Source organism: Eublepharis macularius, chromosome 12 (assembly GCF_028583425.1).
Source record: "Eublepharis macularius isolate TG4126 chromosome 12, MPM_Emac_v1.0, whole genome shotgun sequence".
Lineage (NCBI taxonomy): Eukaryota > Metazoa > Chordata > Lepidosauria > Squamata > Eublepharidae > Eublepharis > Eublepharis macularius.
This window is the reverse complement of record NC_072801.1, coordinates 1790519-1814351: the sequence shown is the minus strand read 5'-3', so window position 1 is coordinate 1814351 and position 23833 is coordinate 1790519. Positions and strand designations below refer to the sequence as shown.

Below are 23833 nucleotides of genomic sequence, written 5' to 3'. Positions count from 1 at the left end.
GCCAAGACCACAGCAATACAGCCCGGAAAACCCACAACAACCATCCTAGAGTAATGTTTATAAAATGATCCTTGTGCCAGAAGCAGAGCATAAAATGTTGAAAACCCATTAGCTAAACCTCTGGTAAAAAGGAATGTTTTAGCCTGAAGCCAAAAAGAAAATATAGGAGGCACCAGGCAAGTCTCATGGGTGGAGGACACTCTTTCCAAAGGTAAGGTGTCATCACTGGGAAAAAAGGACAATTGTCTCGGAAATATCCATTTGAACCAATGTATCTATAGCAATATATGCAGTCATGCCATTTAGTACTAGACCACAAGATCCATTCCTCTGGCTATTGTATATACTTTAAGCTCCATAACCATTCTGTGCAGTAAGTCAGTAATTAATGACATATGCTGCTCCAAAATATTATTTAGAATTGTCCCAGTTTTTTTAATGGAAACTAGAGTAATACATGTTGAGATGACAATACAAATGACTCAATGGGGGAAAAGCCTTCCAATTTGTCTAAATGAAATCAGTATGTGTTAGATATAGTGCAATCCAACAAAATATTCTGTTTGGAGCACATTAAAGTCCACTGAGACTTTTGTCAGAAAAATTTGACAGATAGTAATAAATGTTTGCACTGAAGAGCTCTTAAATCATTTCTATGGATTGGTTCAGAAGTAATAACAAACTATGGTTCATCTTCGTTCTTCTGTGCCTCCACACATGGGGGGACTGCGCAGGCGCAGGCCAGCCGCCGGAGAATTTTCTAGAGCTTCCATGGCTCCGAAGGGGCCGTTTGTCGCGCGCCTCAGCGACCGTTTTCCCGCCCAAACGGTCACGTGATCCTCCAGCGACCAACGGCCCCTTCCCTCAGTTCTCTTCTTGCCGCCGCTTGGAGAGAACGTGAGCTTCGTTGCTCTGTGCTTTGTGCTTTTTCTGACTTCTGACTGATCTTTGGCTTTTTGACTTTGGACTTCGGACCTCGACTAATCTTCGGCTTACTGATTTGGACTTTGACTGGACTCGGTAAATACGACCCGGATTGTTTGACCTCTCTCTAGCGTGCCACTCTTGGCGCCTGAGGCGCCACTCTTGGTTGCGGTCGACGGCCCTGTCCCAAGAGGTGCGTTCCAGGGTGGAGAGCATGCCCTTTGAAGGGGACTCGCTGTTCTCCAAGTCCACCGACGAGACCCTGAAGAAGAAAAAGGAGGACAGGCAGACGGCGCGGTCCTCCTGAATGCTCGTCGGCCATCCACTTGGCGCGCTTATGCGGCCAAGTGGCGCAGGTTTGAGCTCTGGGCACTTGCCAGAGGAGTGGTGCCTGGCGGCAGTCCTCTGGGCACTTGCCAGAGGAGTGGTGCCTGGCGGCAGTCCCTTGGGGGTTGTGTTCGAGTATTTGTGCCACTTGCGTGGCCTGGGCTTGAAGGTGTCCTCCCTCAAGGTCCACCTGGCAGCGATATCAGCTGCTCACACCCGAGTTGAGGGTGCTACGGTGTTTTCTCACCCACAATCCCGCCAGTTCCTTAAGGGCATGTACAATCTTTACCCACCTGTGTCGGCGCCAGTGCCTCAGTGGTCGCTGTCCTTGGTGCTCTCACGTCTCATGTTGCCTCCATTTGAACCAATGGCTACCTGCCCCTTGGATATGCTATCCTACAAGGTGGCGTTCTTGGTGGCCGTCACATCGGCCAGAAGGGTCAGTGAGCTGTCTGCGCTGCGGTCTGACCCTCCCTTTCTTGTGTTTCATCCCAACAAGGTGGTCCTGCGTCCCTGCCTCGGGTTCCTGCCCAAGGTGGGGTCCGCCTTCCACCTCTCGCAGGATATCTCACTGCCTGCATTCTTTCCTCAACCTTCCTCTAAGGGGGAAAAGGCCCTTCATTCCCTAGACTTGAAGAGGGCCCTAGCCTATTACCTGGATAGGACAAAGGAATTCCGCACCTGTCCTCACCTGTTTGTATGTTTTGGGGCCAAGGACAAGGGTAACAGGGCTTCCTCACAGACCCTGTCTAGGTGGATTGTGACGGCCATTAGCAAGGCCTATTCCCTGGCAGGGGTGGCTTGCCCGCTTCATGTCAGAGCCCACTCCACGCGGTCCCAAGCATCCTCTTCGGCACTCCTCAGGGGGGTGCCCCTGGTTAACATTTGTAAAGCAGCCACATGGTCCTCTGCAGACACCTTTGTCAGGCATTACGCCGTTGATGTCAATGCGGAGCAGGATGTATCTGTGGCCAAGGCTGTCTTACACTCCCTTTTTTCCTGAAGGAGTTTTGGGATGACTTTCTTGGCGTACCTGCTGGGTACCCTTGAGTGGAAGAGTGTATATATGTACCTTGGGGTGTATATATATGTAAATATTGAGTATTTATGTGTCCTTACACAGTTTTTTACATAGATGTATATATGCATATCTATTTATTGTTGTTCTTGTTTGTTCAATAAAATTGTGTTGGACTTCACCCCCGCCTTCCTTATTGTGTGAAGCTTGGTACACTCCCATGTGTGGAGGCACAGAAGAACGAAGATGAAAACAGGGTTAACATACCTGTAACTTATGTTCATCGAGTTCTTCTGTGCTGACACACAACCCTCCCTCCTACCCCGCTGTGAACTCCAATGCACGATAATGTGATGGCTGTAACGGAAATTGGTGTTTTTAAGGTGTTATGGCTGAAGTGTGTTGGTCAAGCGGCGGCAAGGGAGAACTGAGGGAAAGGGCCGTTGGTCGCTGGAGGATCACGTGACCGTTTGGGCGGGAAAACGGTCGCTGAGGCGCGCGACAAACGGCCCCTTCGGAGCCATGGAAGCTCTAGAAAATTCTCCGGCGGCTGGCCTGTGCCTGCGCAGTCCCCCCATGTGTGTCAGCACAGAAGAACTCGATGAACATAAGTTACAGGTATGTTAACCCTGTTTTTGTCATTGTATCAACAAGAAGGGAAGAACTTTGGTCTTTCACATTCCCTCCCTGTTTCTCCTTCCTTTACACATGCCTCAAAAATTAAACTTCTCTGTTGTTTTGTAGAAAACTATCATTTGTTGCTTTATCTAGATTGCAAACTATGGTTTAACCTCTAACCTCAACATCACAAACTGGGGACATATGAACATTCAAAATGATTTCACACTAACCCTGTTCACAAATTACAATGAACGCATGTTCAACCTGTGCTTAATGTACATTTGATTGTTCTTTGTAAGTGTAAGTACTTTTCATGTTACATTCATTGCATATACAGCATATATCCTGATACTGGTTCCCAATTTTATTCGTAAAATGAACACACTGGATTCGGTTTCGTTTTCTCGGCCATGTCGGACGCTCCTCTCTGCAGGTCTGAGAGGAAGCGTCCGAGCAGCCTGACCGGGCGGCTGATCTGCGAAGATTAGCCCCCAGGACTCCCAGGGAGGGAGTCAGGGTCCGGGACGCGGCGGGAAGAGCCCCCTGGAAATCGATGCAGGGGGTAAATTGCCCGTTTGTCCCTATGGAGGCCGGCAGATATGCGCGGCACCCTGCGTGCTGCCGGGCCATGGAAAATGGCAAAGAACAGGACTAGGCGGAAGCCTGTAAGTAAGCGAATCCCTTCTGTTATTACAAGCGTATGCGAAGGAGTGGTGGGATCTGAAGTTAAGAAGACTTGGATTTCTTCCCCCTCACTGAGTTTCAGAAGGTCGGCGGTCCCCCCCTCCCTAAAATGGCAGCGAAAAAGCAGAGTCCTGCTTTGGGCAAGTCAATTTCGGCTGCCCTGCAGGGAAAAGGGGAATCACTCGAGGAGTTGGTGAAAAGGTCAGTTATCGAAGCCATAAAACCCTTTGTTGACAAGCTGAATGAAACAGATCAAAGGGTGGGCTTAATTGAGAGCGATGTGAAAGCCATCAAGGAAGTAGCGGGGGGGGGCAGAGAAGTCTGCTCGGGAAAATGCGTCACTCATGAGAGCAACGAACAAGGAGCTAAAGCTGGTGGAAAACCAGCTGATCGGGCTGCAAGTGGAACGAACAGACTATTTTGCGTCTCCAGAATGTGAAAGAGGAGGAAAATGAGGATTTATGGGATCTTGCCTCGGAATTATTGGCGGCACCCGCAAGGGCAACTAAAGAAGAGGTAAAAAGCGCCATTTTGGAAGTCCGTTGGGCTTCTTCAAAATATGCAACAAAGCGGCAGCTGCCTTGCGAGATTTTTATCGAATTCTCATCTAGGAGGGTCCGGGACACTATCCTATACAACTCATATAATGCGGACTTGGACTTTCTGGGAAATAAGGTTAAGATACTGAAGGACGTTCCATTTCTAGTTCGGAAAAGAAGATTTAAGTATAAAAGGCTTGCTGCTCTCCTGAGGGAACGTGGGATAAAGTATAAATGGCTATTTCCGGAAGGAATTTGGTTCAGTTATAAAGATCAAGCTTACAAGATAAATTCAGAAGATCAGCTAAGGGATTTTGAGGCCAAAAATCAAGAATTTGGGCAAGACACCAAGCAAAAAGAAGATTTGAAGTCTGAAGGGGGGGGAGGCAACGAGCGCTGCGGCTATTGCTGCTCAGAGAGAACTGCGTCCGAGGCCCAGCGGGGGGAAGAAGACTTCAGTTGGATTGTGATCTGTATTTTGTAAGGTCAACCACTCCATCAATATTTTATAAAGGTTTAATTTTTAATTATGGCAGTATGAAGGGAAAGCATTGTAGTGTAGTGTTTATTGTCTGTATGTTGCCTTCCCCTTTTTCCCAGCCCTCCTTCCCTTTTTCTTTTCTTTTCCCCCTCTTTCTATCCCTTGTACTTTTGTAGTTTTTGTAGTTTTCTGTGTTAGATATTAAAAAATAAAAATTTTCAAAATAAAATAAAATAAAATGAACACACTTTGGGTCTTTCTTACAAACAGAAGTACACATGATTATATGTTCTCTGAAACATATAAACAGGGCTTACTCAGTCAGATTATTGGTCTATCAATGTCAGTATTGTCTACTCTGACTGGCAGTTGCTCTTCTGAGTCTCAGGTTGAGATGTTTTATAACACCTATTGACTGGGGGTTGAACATGGGACCTTCAGCATGGAGATTCTCTGTCACAGAGCTGCAGCATCTCCCTAAAAACTCAACAAATGTGTTAAGCCAGTATTTATTTCTGGACAGTGCTTTTCTCACTCATAGAGTGTAGGTTCTCTACAAAGTGTCCCAATGTAGTTGTCAGCATTTGGGCAGCTGTGCTCTTCAAACCTGGCTAACTTTTCCTTCTGCACAAAAACCTGTGACAGTTCAACTGATGATTTTTTCCCCCAGAAGTAATCATGTTTACTAATACATCAATGAGCAATTCTATCGATTACAATATTAATAATAAATATTACTACTGCCAAAATATTGATAATTAATTATTAATAGGAATTATTGTTATGATTAGAAGTTATATTGACAGAGGGTAGAAATGTAACTATGTCAAAATCTATTTTATAAATACAGAGAAATAATCGCACATCAAGACTTCTTGGGAAGGTAGAGTTCCCTCCCTAAACCCAGACAAACCTTCTTCTATTTCCTCTTCAATAATATTTTGTCCCCTTTTTGTTATTTATATGTTTATTTATTTATTTTAATTTTAGATAAATAAAAGAATAATTGTGAGATACTGAACAGAAGAGAAAAAAATAACCCCACCCCAATTTCCCTCCCCCTCCCACCAATCCCTCCCCTTCGTCTTATTCTATAAGTTAATGAGACTTAAATAAGGTAAAATAGTAACAATCTGTAACTGTCGTGCTCAGGTTAAGCAAGACAGTTATCAGCCTAAACTAACTACTTGGGAATTGTTACTTAGTGAAAGAAGCTTAGAACTATTCTAATTATTCAAAATTGGTTCTCCCAACCCCTATCCCATAACCTCTAAGAAGTATATAAATTTACAAAGATACACATAACATCTATAAAGGTATATTAACAAAGATTACTACAGCTTTAGTAATAGATCCAGAGGAGTTAGCCGTGTTAGTCTGTAGTAGCAAAATCAAAAAGAGTCCAGTAGCACCTTTAAGACTAACCAATTTTATTGTAGCATAAGCTTTCGAGAATCAAGTTCTCTTCATCAGATGCCTGATCCGAACTGGTCAAATATAGAAGAGGAGGGGAGGGGAAAGAAGGGGACATATATCACAAGAGGACAGGATGCAATTAGTGTGAAGGCAATCAAAACATTCCTTTGCTTTTAAATGTAAACATCTCCTTTTGGTGTGGAGTCAGTTTGCCGTGTTCGTTTGCCGCAGTGAAAGTATCCAATTCCTATGTAGTATAAGCCCTCGATAACCACAGCTCTCCCTGCCAGCTGCATCTGACAAAGAGAACTGTGGTCCCCGAAAGCCCACACATACTCAGGCTGAGATAATTGACAAACAAAGCCCACACCAGGCGTCACTGGGCTCCCCCAGACCACGCCTCTGTAAAAGAAATCTGTTACCTGTGATAATGTGATAACCATTCATAGTCTCTATTCAGTCCCAGCTTGACAGAGTCAAATTTGCATATGAATTCCAATTCAGCAGCCTCCCGTTGGATTTTGTTTTTGAAGGGTTTCTGTTGAACCACAGCGACTTTTAAGTCTTTGGTGGAATGTCCTGGTAGATTGAAGTGTTCTCCCACTGGTTTTTGGACGTTTCCATTTCTAATGTCAGATTTGTGTCCATTTATTCTTTTGCGTAGAGGTTGGCTGGTTTGTCCAATGTACAGAGCAGAGGACATTGTTGGCACATGAGGGCATATATCAGATTGGAGGATGAGCAGCTGTAAGAGCCAGAGACAGTGTATTTGATGCCATTGGGTCCTGTAATTGTATTCCCTGGGTAGATATAGGGGCAGAGCTGGCATCTGGGTCTGTTGCAGGGCCTGGTACCTGTGCTGGTGACTCTGCTGGCCGATTCATGATTGTACGTGAGAAGTCGTTTAAGATTGGGGGGCTGTCTGTAGGCAAGGAAAGGTCTTCCACCCAGGACTTCTGAGAGAGAGGTATTATTTTCCAGGATGGGTTGTAGCTCCCTGATGATACGTTGAATGGGTTTGAGCTGGGAGCTATAGGTGACAACCAGTGGTGTTCTGTTGTTAGTTCCTTTAGGCTTGTCCTGGAGCAGACTGTTTCTGGGTACTAGTCTGGCCCTGTTGATTTGTTTCTTCACTTCATTTGGTGGGTACTGTAGTCTCAAAAATGCTTGTTGTAAATCTCTTAAGTGTGAGTCTCGGTCGAGAGCATCGGAGCAGATACGGTTGTAACGTAAGGCTTGGCTGTAGACAATAGACCGAGTGGTATGTTTAGGGTGGAAGCTGGAGGCATGTAGATATGAGTATCGGTCTGTTGGTTTCCGGTATAAGGTGGTATTTATTCGTCCATTATGTAGTTGTACAGTGGTGTCCAGGAAGTGTACCTGGACACCACTCACTCACTCACTCACTCACTCACAATTACTTCGAATTTGGTGACAACTTATATCTACAGGTTAATGGCACAGCCATGGGCACACGCATGGCACCACAATATGCTAACATATTCATGGCGGACTTGGAGCAACGCTTCCTCAGCTCCCATCCACTGGAACCACTACTATACTTAAGATTCCTGGATGACATCTTCATCATTTGGACCCATGGGAAGGAAGCCCTTGAGAGATTTCATCAGGACTTCAATAACTTTCACCCTACTATCAACCTAAGCCTGGACCACTCTACACAACAGGTACACTGTCTCTGGCTCTTACAGCTGCTCATCCTCCAATCTGATATATACCCTCATGTGCCAACAATGTCCTTCTGCTCTGTATATTGGACAAACCAGCCAACCTCTACGCAAAAGAATAAATGGACACAAATCTGACATTAGAAATGGAAACGTCCAAAAACCAGTGGGAGAACACTTCAATCTACCAGGACATTCCACCAAAGACTTAAAAGTCGCTGTGGTTCAACAGAAACCCTTCAAAAACAAAATCCAACGGGAGGCTGCTGAATTGGAATTCATATGCAAATTTGACTCTGTCAAGCTGGGACTGAATAGAGACTATGAATGGTTATCACATTATCACAGGTAACAGATTTCCTTTACAGAGGCGTGGTCTGGGGGAGCCCAGTGATGCCTGGTGTGGGCTTTGTTTGTCAATTATCTCAGCCTGAGTATGTGTGGGCTTTCGGGGACCACAGTTCTCTTTGTCAGATGCAGCTGGCAGGGAGAGCTGTGGTTATCGAGGGCTTATACTACATAGGAATTGGATACTTTCACTGCGGCAAACGAACACGGCAAACTGACTCCACACCAAAAGGAGATGTTTACATTTACAAGCAAAGGAATGTTTTGATTGCCTTCACACTAATTGCATCCTGTCCTCTTGTGATATATGTCCCCTTCTTTCCCCTCCCCTCCTCTTCTGTATTTGACCAGTTCGGATCAGGCATCTGATGAAGAGAACTTGATTCTCGAAAGCTTATGCTACAATAAAATTGGTTAGTCTTAAAGGTGCTACTGGACTCTTTTTGATTTTACAGCTTTAGTAAGAGTCAGATGTGTTTGATGGGGATTTTACTCCCTTTAATGGATGAAGGTGATAATGAAGGAGGCATTTTGCGCTTCTGCAAAGCTATGTCATACTCCATGCGTGAAACAAAGTTCAGAGTTTGTAGGAATTGCTTCCCCGATAATTCATTTTCAATTATAACATGTTTTCCCTGTGATTGGACAAGCAGGTTTGTGTAGTTCACCCATCTGTAATTTATATTTGCCTCACGCAGCGCCACAGTTATTGATTTCAAAGCTCTTCTTTTTTCTAAAATCTCAGCTGGAAGGTCAGTGAGAATAATGAGTGGAGTACCTTCATAAGATATAGAGCCATTCTTTCTTGCTTCATTAAGGATTTTCACTCGTACTCTTTGATCAGGGATTTCAATTAGCACATCCCTTGGACTTTCTTTTTTTCTGTGTTTAAGAGAGCCAATCCGGTAAGCCTTTGTTATTATTGGTGAAACCTCCAATTGGAGTTGATGGGAGAGCCACGTGGCTATAAAGGCTGTAATGTCGACATTACGTGTAACTTCCTCATTCAAGCCCCTAATCTTGATGTTCCGCTGCCGGGATAGTAAGTCTAATTTTAACATTTTTTCTTTAAGCATATCAATTGATGCCTGCTGCTCCCTCAGATCGTTTTCTGCCACAGTGCTCTTACTAAGTGCTGTATCAGCTTTTGAATTCACTATCTGTAAGTCATGTCGGATTTCAGCGATCTGATCTGCTAGGGGCTTGATAATTAGTGACATCTGATTCAAAATATTATTTTCTAGCCTTGCTAGTTTAGTGTCCAGAGACTCAGATGTTAAATCCTGTGGTGAAACGGCAGTTAAAGGAGCGGTTGCCATTTTAGTTTGAAGTGAGGTAGAGCTGGTCTCCGTCTCTGGCAAGTCTAGTAACTGAAATAGATTTTTAGTTTTCCTTACTGTCTTAATAGATTGTTTACTCTTTTCTGAATCAGATTTTCCCATTGTACGAAATTGACTGAGTCTGATGCGATGTTTTTGAGGTTTAAGGGTTCAGGGTTGGAGAGCAAGTTCAGTTGGCTTCCATCTTCTCTGGTTCTGAAGCCACGCCCCCCAAATTGTAGGTTTTTTTAAGCAGGGGGCATGTACTTCAAAACAAGATTTTAAAAACAGCATTCAAATATTTCATAATTTTCTTGTTCTATACCTGTATTACTCTTCCTTCCATATTAGAAGATTTTAGGGCCTTGGGAGGTCTGCAAATGGTCTGCTGTAATGTGTATATTTCTTCCCTTCTTGCAGTCATCCGGTGGCACACTGTACTGCATCCTTAAGGGGCTAGTGGCTACGGAAGACCAAGGGCCTGAGTAAGTCATTCAAAGCCTGCGGCTTTTTCAAGGAGAGGGGCTGTTCACTGAATGGGTAACAATGCAGTTCCTGCTGAGTCTACTCCAGCCAAAACAACAGAATCTCACAGTACTTGGAAGACTAAAAACCTTCATTGTGGCACATGTTAATGTGAGGATGAGGCTACTTTGTCAAGTGTTGTCAATCTGAATCACCTGCAAGTTCAGGAGACAAACATAATATGGTTTCATTTGCTTGGTCAGCTGTGTAACACATGTGCATGAGGAGGAGATCTGTTGGTGGGGGGAAGTATCAGTCCAGAAGGCCTTTGGAACCATTTCAACTGTGTCATGCTATGTATAAAGAGATTTTAATCTAACATTCTCATGCCACAGCATACATCTGAGAATCAGATTCATAGAAGGCAGCTTGAGGTTGAGAAGGGGCTGAGCTAATCCAGAATAATGGCAAACCAAAGGATCTTCCTTTGCTGAGCCTATAGGGAGATATATATGAAAATAAGCAGAGAAAGGATGAAACTAGATCTGGATGGAGCCCAAGACACGGTGTTTGGATGAGATTGACCTTTCCAACACTGGCTCAGATTTGACCTCCGAGGTGTGTAGTCACTCATTCTTAAAGGAAAAAGGACAGCACCAGGGTGTGTTTGGTTAATAAAACCCCACCCCCAGGACCTCTGCGCTTCCTTCCTTCTCTTGTTCATCCCTTTGGTGTTTCTGCAACACTTGGTTTTCTATGGCTTTCAGGAAACGTCAAAGGATGAATAGTGATTGGGGGTGTGGAAGCAGAGAACACACTGGCTTCAAGAAACAAAAGAATTTCCTGCTTTGTGCAGGGGGTTGGACTAGGTGACCCTAGAGGTCCCTTCCAACCCTATGATTATATGAAGCAGCCATTGATTTTTGTGATATTGATAGTGGTTGCAGTAGTGGTTATTATGGGTACAGAGATGCTGCAAAAACTGAGTCCTAGGAGCTTGCTTCTAAGGGGGGGGGGCAAGATCTGTGTTGTGCTCCAAGCAGAGCTCATAGCCATTTGGGGGCCAGATTCTTGCTCCCCTCCCCCAAGCATGGCAGCATTGAAAAACTGGCCTGTTATGCCACAGGTGTGAGGATGAAAAGGAAGAAAATGCAATGCCCAGCAGAAAACAAAATGAAGTTCTAAACTAACTGCAAATAAGCAAAGAAAACCAATTGTATCCGCTAACATAGTGAAGTCACTGAAGAGAATGCCCTTGAAAATACGGATTTATTTGCACGAACAACCCACCTCATCCCAAGGATGCAGGATGGCTAACAACATGCTACTTATTCTACTCTATGTCTGACCACCAAAACCTAGTTCAAATAGAAACAAACGTGCATGACTTCTGGAAGACAAACATGCCCAGCGCATGCAATTCTCCAGGAGGAGAGGATTCCAGAGCCAGGGGACAGCCACTAGCTTCACTGCTCCCTTGGTCCTGGGCCTGAAAGTTGCTACACGTGAAAGAGGCTTCCCAGTTACAAAGGTATGGAGATAGAGTCTCCTGGGTCTGCATACAATCATAGAATCATAGGGTTAGAAGGTACCTCAAGGGTCATCTAGTCCAACCCCCTGCACAATGGAGGAAATTCACACACACACACCCTGCCACTGCCCCAGAAGATTGCAAAACAACCTCCAGAATCCCTAGCCAAACTAGCCCGAGGAAAATTGCTACCTGACCCCAAGGTGGCGATTGGCACCACCCTGAGCATATAAGAAGGGCCACAAAAACCAAGCACTGATGCAACCCCTTCTGCCCTCCCCCTCACAAAGTGCCCAGGTTCACAGAATCAGCATTGCTGTCAGATGGCCATCTAGCCTCTGCTTAAAAACCTCCAAAGAAGGAGAGCCCACCACCTCCCGAGGAAGCCTGTTCCACTGAGGGACCGCTCTGTCAGGAAGTTCTTCCTAATGTTTAGCCAAAAGCGCTTTTGATTTAACTTCAAGCCGTTGGCTCTGGTCCGACCTTCTGGGGCAGTGGAAAACAACTCCGCACCATCCTCTATATTGCAGCCCTTCAAGTACTTGGTTATCATATCACCTCTCAGTTGTCTCCTCTCCAGGCTAAACATGCCAAGCTCCTTCAACCTTTCCTCATAGGACTTGGTCTCCAGTCCCCTCACCATCTTTGTTGCCCTCCTCTGGACACGTTCCAGATTGTCTATATCCTTCTTTAAACTGTGGTGCCCAAAACTGAACACAATACTCTAGGTGAGGACTAAGCAGAGTAGAGCAATACCATTACTTCTCATGATCTGGACGCTATGCTTCTGTTGATACAGCCCCAAACCGCATTTGCCTTTTTAGCTACCCCATCACACTGCTGACTCATGTTCAGTGTATGGTCTACTAAGTCCTAGATCTTTTTTGCACATAGTACTGCCAAGACAAGTCTCCCCCATCCTATAATTATGCATTTGATTTTTCCTTCTTCAGTGCAGAACTTTGTTTATCTCTGTTGAAATTTATTTTATTTGATTTATCCCACTTTTCCAGCCTGTCAAGATCATTCTGTATCCTTACTCTGACTTCAATTGTATTTGCTGCCCTTCCCAATTTAGTATTATCTACAAATTTAATAAGCATTCCCTCTATTCCTTCATTCAAATCATTTACAAAAATGTTGAACAGAACAGGTCCCAGGACTGATCCCTGAGGAACACCATTTGTCACTCTTCTCCAAGAGGATGAAGAACCATTAACTAGTACTCTTTGGGTGCGATCTGTCAACTGGTTACAGATCCACCTAATAGTAATAGGATCCAAACCACATTTTACTCACTTGTCGACAAGGATATTATGTGGAATCCTATCAAAAGCCTTACTCAAATCGAGATAAACTATGTCTACAGCATTTCCCCTGATCCAGCAAGGTAGTAACTTTCTCAAAAAAATAGATAAGGTTAGTCTGACATGACTTGTTCTTGAGGAACCCTTGCTGGCTCTTAGTCATCACAGCCATCCTTTCTAAATGCTCTCAAGGACTGACTGAGGGTTTGTTCTAAGACTTTTCCAGGTATAGATGTCAAGGGACTGCCCTTGCAATCGTTTGAGACTCTTTTCTACTTCAGGCCTTTTCTGCGTGACATGAAGATACTGGTGGTCTCTCACAACATCCCAACCAGGCTCTTCTCACAGTGGTATTCTACAACAGTGGATGTGCCTGAAACCCTTGAAGACATCACACAGACCCAGACAACAGAGGAAGTGATTACAGAATGCCTGACACCTATCCTCAGACTTGGAGTTTACCTTGCTACTCTCAAGGTGAGAGGGTTCCAAGTAGCAGAGTCAATAGTCATCCCAACACCTTACCAATTACGTTCCCCCCAAAGTGAGTATAAGCACCTGTACACACACATTAGGAAAATAAAGGATTAGTTCCAAAAGTGACAACCCCTCCCCCAACACACACATTTTGGACACTCAGTGAGAAGGAACTCCGTGTACTAATCCACACATGGCAGGCCTCAGCAACTCTAAAGCAGCCTTTTAATCCTTCAAGTAATTACCTGCAAAGTTGGGTTTCTGTTGGGACTATTGCAGCACATGGAGGTAACCTCTCTCTGGCTTGGGTTTTTTGAATCAGATGTGGGCTAGGAAACTTTCAATAGACCAACTTTGTTCAATAGGGGGGGAAAAAAAGAAAACTAGATTTATTAATTGGGTGTACATTTATAATGGGAGAATATATTGAGTTTGTGCATCATACTTTTTAAAAATGCCAAATTCTGAGCCAGGGATATCCAGAGGAATCACAGTACTTTCAGATCAGAGTATTTTGGAGAATTTGGATATATTGATAAAGGTGCAAAAAATAAAAAAAGGTCAAAGATCTGTAAAGGTACAGGTGGGTAAATGGTGGCTGCATTAGCTGAAGGGAAAACCTGGCTGGGCACAGAAACCTAGTCCTTTACACCCACCCCCACCCCCACCCCTTTGCTTCTGAAGAGCCAGGAAGCCATTTCAGAGATGAATTCTTCTACGTAAGTAGCAGCTTGACCTGACTTTCTGTGGACATGGGAAGCTGCCGGATACTTGTGTCAAATCACTGACCTATGTACTTCAGTACTGTGGTGAGCAGTGGATCTGCAGGGTCTGAGGCACAGAAGGGTCTTCGAAATACCCAAGAGCCTTTAATGGGAGATGCCAGGGATTGAACTGGGGGTCTTCTGCATGCAAAGTGGGTGCTCTGCCAATGAGCCACATTTCCCCCTCAATGGCACACAACCCTTTCTCCAACAAATCTTACATACAAGATTGCTTTTGGTGGCGTCTGGGATTCTCGCAGCTAGCAAAATACACTACAAATTCAGATGTGTATTCAGACACATTTTCCTGGGTCATCTGAGACGTTCATTGTATGCTGTTTGCTTTCCTTGCTCTCAAGGTGGGCAGTAAGAGCCTAGGTGACTGCCTCCACTCTGTTGTGCCAGAACTCCTGATCCCAACAGAAACTATTAAGTGCTTGTGCAAGGCGGCAGAATGCTTGAGCCCACAGGAATTCCTGGACATGTACAACAATCCTCTGCAGCCTATCCTGGATTCAGGTACCCTATCCCTCCCTCAAAGCATGGCCCATCTGTGTCCCTGGAATAAAAATTTTAGAGGGGCAAAGAGTAGGCTCACCACCCTGGCTTTCCAGATGGGTAAACAGCAGCTTTTCCAAGCCCAGGAAATACGGACCTACAAGCAGATTGTTCAGGGAGAGCAACTGACTGGTTCACTGATGTGTGAAAACGGTGTAATTTGGGGGGTGCCCACAGTAAAAAATACGTGTAAAAAGAAAGGAAGAAGCTGTACGTCCTTGACTGGCCACTCCTAGCACTAGGCAACAGCGACATCCTCAACTGCCTAGTGCAGAACAGGTCACGGCTTGCTGTTGATCCTTTTCACTCAAATGCAGGCTGCAGAGCGACACCTTCTGGTTCTTCCGAACAGCAGTATGTTGTGTCAGTGCTGCAGAAGATAAGGGGACTGGACAACTAGGAGCTGGGGATTTCTGCAGCCTTCCATTGTTTGTAGCTAATACGGCACGCAAGGATGTTCATCTGTTCAACTAACATCTTGTACCTGCCATAAAGGTACCTATATAGGAAAGGAATTCAGCTCCAGCATGATATATTAGCCTGAACAGTGGATCTGAACTATCACTAGGCATAACAGATCCAGAGTTCCAGCCAGGCTGTTTTTACACACACAGTCAAGGCCCAGTAACTCAGTGGAGGCGGGATGGGGGAGCAACTCTCTCTGCTAGAAGCTATTTTAGTGCAATACAACAAGGCAATACCGGGTATAGAACAAAGTGTACACAATGAAAAATCACCCGGATATTAAGAAAAATATGCTCTATTGTTTTTAACAAAAGGACAATCACTATACCAAATATGCGTGGAAAATTCATACAGTGTGCAAACAGTGCATTCATCATATACTTGAATTATTTCTAAGAATGTCCTTTTCTCACAGTCCAGTCCATGCAGGACACTCCACGCCCCGCTCCGATCCTCTTTGGAACAAGGCAAGTGCTCCGTGGGTAGAAGAGGTGGTAAGTATGAATCACTTACGGTCCTTAACGTATTTTATATCTTCTCTTTTCTTTTCATACAGGGGTCTTCCCAGATGTTATTTATAGTCTCCAACCAAAAAACAGCCCTAACTGCAACCGGTTAAGTGGCAGATTTCGTCCTCATGACTTCCTCAGGGGCTGGTGGACCACCTCTATTCATAAGCGTATTTCTTATGCTACATTTCGTATTTCTTATGCGTATTTCTTATGCCACAGTTAGGGCTGTGCTCGTGAGCACAGATAATGTGTGTCGCTTTCTGGGTGGTGAGAAATACGCTTATGAATACAGGTGGTCCACCAGCCCCTGAGGAAGTCATGAGAACGAAATCTGCCACTTAACCGGTTGCAGTTAGGGCTGTTTTTTGGTTGGAGACTATAAATAACATCTGGGAAGACCCCTGTATGAAAAGAAAAGAGAAGATATAAAATACGTTAAGGACCATAAGTGATTCATACTTACCACCTCTTCTACCCACGGAGCACTTGCCTTGTTCCAAAGAGGATCGGAGCGGGGCGTGGAGTGTCCTGCATGGACTGGACTGTGAGAAAAGGACATTCTTAGAAATAATTCAAGTATATGAATGCACTGTTTGCACACTGTATGAATTTTCCACGCATATTTGGTATAGTGATTGTCCTTTTGTTAAAAACAATAGAGCATATTTTTCTTAATATCTGGGTGATTTTTCATTGTGTACACTTAGAAGCTATTTTAGTAGCATATTCAATGCACAATATGATGATGCTATTTGATCTTTCTTGCAGAATCAGTGTGGCCCACTCCTGCTCACCTGTTTGCATGAAATCCTCCAAGACTTCCTGGACAAACTACCTGTGCTTCCACTGTTAGGTCTTATGAGACCACCGGGGAGTCATAGCAGATGAATGTCATCCAAGTGGGCATCCTTTCAGGTCCTCTTTCGCTTCCACTGTTGAAAGGCCTGATTAGTAAGACAGATGTTTTCAAAGTTCAGTGTTGCCTGTTGTGCTTTGTGGTCTGTGTTGGAAGGCTGGCCAAGAGGGTCTGCTTTTGGTGGGCACTGTCCCATCTCCATTAGCAAATACACTTTGATTCTTCACATACACAACCCCTCCGGCCGTGCTCCCATCCTTCCTCTAAAAAAACCAAACTACAGCAACTGAAGCGTACAGAGGGATTATGTGAAAGCACTTCTTTAAGTTACTAATATTTTAAATGAATAAAAAAAGCAGAGAGATACTGAATGGTGGTCCAACGGCTGGAACAGAGATCCAGGTAACAAGTCCTTCTGGCTCTGGCGGGTTCTGTGGCCAGAAGGCACCTTTTTCTAACTCTCCAAGTTCTTCTTATAACTTTCATGGGGCTGCACTGCAAGCAGCTGCCCAGTTTGGAAAGCGGGCACCACTTTCTTCAAACAACAAGACTTTTATACCGGTAAGTAAAAAAAGTTCAAAATCACTTTTAAAGTTCAACCCATTTATATAACAACGGAAAGCAAAAACACATTTTCCAAAGTTTTCAGCTTGACAGCAGCTGTCTATAGATTTTACAGAAACCAAAGCAGGGATGGTTAATACAAATAACTGTGAAAAACAAAGAGTAAATAAACAATCAATACTTAAGAGTAGCCCTGAAATGGTTAGAGAGACGATATGTTTCCATCAAGGCACAAGGGCACATCCACAGGCTGGATGGGTGACAGAACCAGCAGCCACCCCCCCAGCCCACGAGGCGGGTTTTTGGTTCACGTGTTCAAACAGTACGTCTGCAGCATGTCAAAGAGAATGTCTCTTGGGAGCCCTCTTCTTGGGAAGAGAAGAGAATTAGGAAGAGTCCAACAGATTATTTCCATCATACATGCATTACTTTGGATTCTCATTTGAATTTTTCGACAGATGCCCTTTTGGGTTAACAGCAGCAATTAAGCTTCAGAAACAGACAAGTCATTCCATCCACAGTATAACACCTCTGTCAAGATGCAGGTCACTGAAATTCTTCCGATCTTCACTGGAGTCAGAAGTGGAGGAACCAGGACATTCCTAGCCCCCCCCTCTCTTTGTGAAAGAGGCTTCTCACCGATCAGTCTTGACTGGTTTGGTTCCCACTGGGACAGGAAAGGCTGTGGCTGCTGGAGTGGTTTGTTTATTCTACAAAGCAGTGCTTTCAGTATCATGATTGATGTCAAGTACAAGGTGGTGGTTGTGAGAACTCTGACCTGGTAAAACCACTGACTCTGTCGATGGAAGTTCTGTGGCGGGGAGGCCCCGTAGTGGCTCCTGAACACTGGAAGTGGAGTCTGTGTCAAGGAGACATGAATGAACGAGCACAAGTTGAAAGAGCATTTCCTCACAACCACACAGAGCAGACAACCCTCCTTGCTACCCCAGTTCTGCACCCAGAAAAACACTTGATTCAGTGTGTGAAATAAACAGTTTGCTTTATTTTCTTAACTCTGGCGAAGGGAAGGAGCCAACCTATCAAAGCCCTGTGTGAAGACTGCCTCCCACCCCCCAGAACTGCAAGCTCAATTTCAAGGCGCACCCTTTATGAAACAAACCTGAAATCAGGTTTAGAGTTTGCCCTGATGTTACATTTTGAACTTTGGCAACACAAGTGCCGAGTAAACACAAGCCCCAGGCCCTGGGATTGATGGAGAAGCACGGAAAAGGAAAACAGAAAAAACTGGGATACATGTACACCTTTTCCAGTGGAGAAATTAGAAATCTGGGGGGAAAGTGTGTGTGTGTGTGTGGGGGGGACCTCTTAAATATTCTCTCAATGAGTGTTCAACATTTAAAAATACTGTTTAGTTGCCTTTTATTACCTCAGGATTCTAACCACAGAAGTTTATCATAATTATGTGTAGCACAGATATGTACAGCTCTCAAATTCTCTCTCCTGCTTCTGATTCATCTGTCAAGTGACAGAAGGTTTGCATTTGGAAATACAATCAAGAAGTTTCACATGAAAGTGGCTTAAATCCACAAAAATCATTCAGCTGACTGAACACCACAGGACTCAAAGTCCAGAAATTGGGAGCTACTGGTTTTCCAGAAACTGGTTCTGCTTAGTGAAATTTGAGATAGGGATTATTTCCAAAGATGTATTTATTGTTCAAAAAGTTTCACATCGCAACATTTACTGTGATGATACAGCCGTTATTCTAACGTTTAACTGAATATCTCAAGCCCTGGAAACTGTGATCTGTTACACTGGAAGTAGTTTGAAAGAGGGATCCTTGCTGGTGGTGCCCACACCAATGCCGCCACACTGGAAAGACCAGATTTGTATCCTTTCTGGATAAGTACTGGTTGCACAGAGAAAAGATTGGGTTGTAACTCCTGCTAATATAACCCACTTTTACAAACAAGTTAATTTTTTCCCTTTTTACTCTGCCCCCCTATTCTCCTAACTGGCACAAATGAAGACGCTTAGGACACAGACTGCTGCTCCATCTCTAACACTGGATATATTTTTGCAATTGTTTGAAAACAGCTAAATTTTACAGCTACACTAAAAGTTACACATAATACATTTTATATTTTTAAGTTAGTAAATTAGATTGGAAAATAAAGATTCTTTAATTTCCCCCTGAATTTACATTTTCCGAAAAACCTGGCAAAAACAGTCCTCCCCCTCCAAACAAATGGCTTCCATGGCTTTCGAAATGATACCTCTCTTACTTTTAGGCATGCAGTGGAAAAGGGAAGCCCCAGAGAGGCAGTTTCTCCACACCACGCTGCCACACGGCTAGGCAGACACCTGCTCTCGGGGGGGGGGGGGCACCAGGCACCCTCTGAGGCACCATCCTGCTTCTGGATGAGGAACACCCTCCCCAGAAGGACGGCACTGGCTGCGGAAGCAGGCTGGGGGGGGGTCGTCGTTCTTCTGGGCTTGCTCAGGAGCAGGAAGAGCTGGCTGTGACGTGCGAGGTTAAATTCACAAAGCATCTGCTAGAACTGGAGGAGACCAATGCAAAAACTTCCCCCAGAAAGCTGGCAGGCCTGTGTCTACGTGGGAGTGACAGGAGACGGAGCCGCCAGGTGTCTCTGGGCTATGAAAACCCATTTCTCAGGGATCTGCTACCTAGTGTATGGGATCGCCCTCGCCCCAACAGAAACCAGAAACAAGCCTCTAATCCCAGGTGGCAAAAAGAGAATGTTTAAAAACGCCACCTTCCCCTCCATGCTACAGTTAACAGATAGAAGCTGATCAGAACATCTCCGAGGCAAGCCTGGCTGGTCCGTGCTGCAGGTTTGTACCTTGGAGACAGAGGGAGTCACTCTTTGCTCCCCACCCTCGCAAGCCCAAAGGTGACATACAAGGCATTCGGAAGATACTGCAGGGAGCAGCCGAGTGCAACACAACACTGGCTGTCTAGACTCCTGGGAACTTTGCACTCTTGCAGTATGGATCTCCTTCCGAGCCTCCTATAACCTGTCACTGCCACCTGATCATAGCCTTGGAAGTGGCCTTCATGGGACAGCCTTTCAGTTATCCCAGCTGTACTGACTGTAATGGACAGAAACTTGCATGAGCTGCCTGGGTGGGCCAAAGACAGAAAGATCAGCTGCGCAGAGGAGTGGCCCAGGCTGGCCTGCTCAGCTTCCAGGAATGGCAGTGGCAGCTGCTTGCCCTCCCTCAATACCTGCCCAGGGCAGGGGGCACAGGCCGACCTTGCTGCACAGTGCTATGCTTCCTGGCTAAGGCAACACAGAGCCACCTAGAAGACAGGGCACATCGAGTTAGGTTGTGCCTTCATTTTATTTGCGAGGTCTCACTCCTCCTTTTCTCTCCTCCCCAAGCAAAGGAAGAAAGGGGCTGTGACAGAGGATGGCTCCGAGTTTTTAAACGAATTTATTCCATTGGCTAGAATGGATGGCACAAGCCTCAGATGCCATCAGAAGAGGCTAAACAGGGACAGGGCAGGATCCTTGAATACATCCACAGTGCATGTGTTAAATGGAGGAGACAAACATACACACAAGCAGCGTCACTCCTCCGGCATGCAGGATTAGTCCAAGTGCAGGCAAGCGGTGTTACGGTGGCCAGTTAGTGAGGGGCAAAGCGGCACCCATGATTATGCATTTGCAACGTTTCTGGCCAATCAAAGGGCCTCATTTCTTCTTACCCTTTCCAATCTCAGTTCCTACTGAATAATGCAGGTCAAACATCTAGATTGTTTAATAAAATTTTCAATTAGAATATTCTTTGCAAGTTGTTTACAACCTAAAGAGGATTCAAAGGATTATTTGTATCGCTCAAGAACATCTCTCTCCAAAGCCCCATCAGATCTAGGAGAGAGCTGCAGCCAGGGGGTTAGTGAGTCTGCTGCCAAATTAAAAGGAGCTCCATGCACTCTTTCAGTGGATGAGGAGGCCAGGCTTCTCCAAAAAGGGGTATTTAAGATTAAGCATAATTAAGAAGCGCTCATTCCAGATTAAAAATCAGCAGAATCAGCCAGTGAAAATGGATTCGACTGCTGCCCAAATGCTTAACAGCGGCTTCTACCAAAGGGCAGCCACCAATGAGGCAGGTGCAGGGTTTGCTTTGAAGGGCAGACTGGCACCTCTCTCTCTCTCTGGATTGAAGGGGACTGCAACCCGAGTGCAGAAAAGTTGCGAGGGACTATTTGCCTCTTCATCAGAGTTCCTGACTTCTGCAGAACTGCACTGAAGCTTTCTGAATGTGCTCCTTCAGTCTCCAGGCCCCTCAGTGTTGAGATGGCTGCTGGCATCTTGGACAAGGCTGTCTGTTAGAAATGTTCCAAATTTGTCACAGTATAAGAAGTAGGTAAGCTCTGTTCCATAAGTTCTGCCATTGGCCTACCAGCTGTGGTGTCACAGAATGTTCACAAGTGTTCTAATACTGGGAGGCATGAATCAAGTCACGGAATGCCAATCATCAGTATACGGGATATAACAGAAACACAGTTTGGACAGTGGATAAATCCTGTGCACAAGGACAGGCTGTGTGCTACTGGTGGAAGTGACAGAGAGAAGTGAAGAATGTTGTTCTCTCTCTCTCTCTCTCTCTCTCTCTCACACACACACACACACACAAAAATGCACGCATGCACGCACCTATGCACTATTTACAAATTTGGAAGTAGTGAAAGCCAGTACATCCCAAATGTTGAAACCTGAGTCAGTTCTTGAATGTGCTAATCTCTGCTGAAACTTGAGATGGCCTAATAATTAAACACACAGTGAATTATGAATTGTTTTTTCAATATATCCAGTTCTTCAATATGCTTGCCATTTCAAGTCTCTCTCGCACTGAAAAACTCAGACTCTATGTAGCCTTTAACAGCTGCACAAAAGCTCCGTCAAAAGCCATAATATTGCTTGCCTCCCAAGTCCAAGGCATCTAAGGATTAGCTTACATAGAAGCACAAATGAGTTTGTTGTTCTGGCCTGTAACCCCCGCAAGATTGTATGATGGGCAAAAATACCTCCACTGCAACAGCTGGAAGCTGCTCTTCATCTGGGGAAGCTTCCTTCACCAAGACTGGCTCAGGTGTCAGCAACGTCAGTGCGGACAGCCCACTCCCCTCTCAAGCCGGACCCAGCCACCTCCACACACCACCAAGAAAGAAGACACGCTTACCAGTTACTATGCGGGATGCAGTTGGAGGTGCTCCCGGAAGAGAACCGTCTCCTGCGGCTGGGTGAGAAGTAGGAGGATGAGGTGGAGGGGGGACAGTGGGGCGGTTCCTCGGCTTGGGCACAGGCCTGGGCCTTGGCAATGTACCAGTTTGAGGGGGTGACGGAGCCAGCGGAGTTTCCTGGGCAGGAGGTGGAGAGGTAGAGGAGGCAGTGCTGTGCTTCTCTGGGGGAGGAGTGTCAGGTGGGGTTGGTGTGCGAGGAGGGGTGGGAGGTGGTTGCTCGGGCGTAGGCTCGGAGGCAGGTGCTGCCATTGGGGAGGACCCGGGGCTGTTGCCTTTCGGCTGCAGAGGAGGGGTAGCAGCCTGCATGGGAGGCTGGGGTGGGGGGTGGCTGGGAGCCTGGATGGGGGAGAGGATGTTGGAGAATCGCCGAGATGCGGAGACCTGGGAGGTAGCAGTGGTTGGCTGGGTGCCTCCTTGGTTGGGATGTTGGCTAGGGGGAGAAGGGCTTCTGGTGACTGGCTTAGGAGACACGGATGGCGGTGGAGGGGCTGGGCTTGCGCTCTGGTTTCCAGGCTGTCCGGGAGGTGGGTTGGCAGGCTTTGGAGGGGCTGGTGCAGGCTTTTTAACAGCTGCAAGAGAGGCCGAAAAGAGCATTAAGTCATGAGGCAGGGCACTAACAGGTCTCCCAGACAGCCTCTTCATCTGGCTCCCCACCATTCTGTGCATCAATGCTGAGCTCCCAGACCTGGTGTCTAAAACCCTCCACCAGCTTCTTTGCCTGGGAGACGACCAAACACTAATATAGAGTTCGTCTCACCACCTGGGAGGACTTAACAAGAGCAATCTCACCATGGTTCCTTCATCACACAGGGCCACTCCTCCTCCCTTTCTTAGAAGCTGAAGCTTCCAAAGCAGAGAAGGAAGGGGGGGGAGGGTGCTTCCAGGACAGAAAATGCATTGGAGGGAAGCTCCAGTGGGAGGGCACAGATTGCTGCAGGGGCACCTCCCAGGCACCTTTGGGCAGCTCCGCTTGCCTTGCCCCGAAAGGCAGTTCTCTCCTGCCCTCCTCTGTGGGAACCCCTTGCTCCCCTCCGCCCGTCCCCTTCTCATCTGAGCCAGCCTAGCCTCATTACCTGCTCCTCTGTTACCAGCTGGCTCTCCTCTAACTGGCCCTGTCCAACCGCCTCCCCCGCCCCCCCCCCGCAGTAAACCCACGACTGCCAGGCATGCCTGTGACCAGCTGGGGCTTAAATATTAAAACAGCAGCAGCTCCCATCACACCAAAATGGACTCTTGCCTGCTTGATGGTGACACGACAAGAAACAGGGCAGCTGGCAGTGGCCCCCTCCTCCAGCCTAAGCCACGCCACTGGTGGGGGGCAGCTCCCTCCCACAGACAGCCCCTGCCATGACATCCCGCTTCCGCCCCCCATGCCGCAACATCCCGTCTAAAGGCTCCCCGCAAAGAGACATGCAGCTAGCATCTCATGGACCAACCTCGTCTGAGGGTGTGTGGGCTGGGCCCTGCAGTGCTTTGTGGCTGCCCAAGTGACAGCTGGCTGGCACCCCCAACAGGCTGGGGATGGGGTTGAGGGGTGCTTCCGTGCCTGCCGTTTCTTGTGGGTGGAGGGGTAGTCGAGGGCGTGGAGTCTTTCGATTTCGAAATGCTGAAAAGAGAGAGACCTGGATGATCAAAGGCTCCTTTTGGGTGGTACAAGTGGCTTCTCTCCAAAGCAGGCTACTCCAAGAGCATTGTCTGTATAGGGAACGTTCTCAAGCATCATACTAAGCCTTAAC

At 46.1% G+C, this 23833-nt stretch overlaps 1 protein-coding gene across 4 annotated transcripts in view; it reads right to left on the bottom strand.

The window, feature by feature from the left end:
- Positions 1-16886: 16886 nt before the first annotated feature.
- The window catches only part of ARHGAP17 (Rho GTPase activating protein 17), a 56129-nt gene continuing 49182 nt past the window's right edge, over positions 16887-23833 (bottom strand). For 3 of the 4 annotated variants that reach the window (XM_054992694.1, XM_054992697.1, XM_054992696.1), the window contains 3 exons: positions 23534-23703; positions 22037-22666; positions 16887-17723 (listed from right to left, as the gene is read on the bottom strand). In XM_054992694.1, coding sequence (XP_054848669.1) covers positions 17575-17723; positions 22037-22666; positions 23534-23703 — 949 coding nt within the window. In that variant the 3' untranslated portion in view covers positions 16887-17574. Of the gene's footprint in view, positions 17724-20558; positions 20602-22036; positions 22667-23533; positions 23704-23833 lie in introns of all 4 variants that reach the window. The other variant, XM_054992695.1, reaches the window with a different exon arrangement.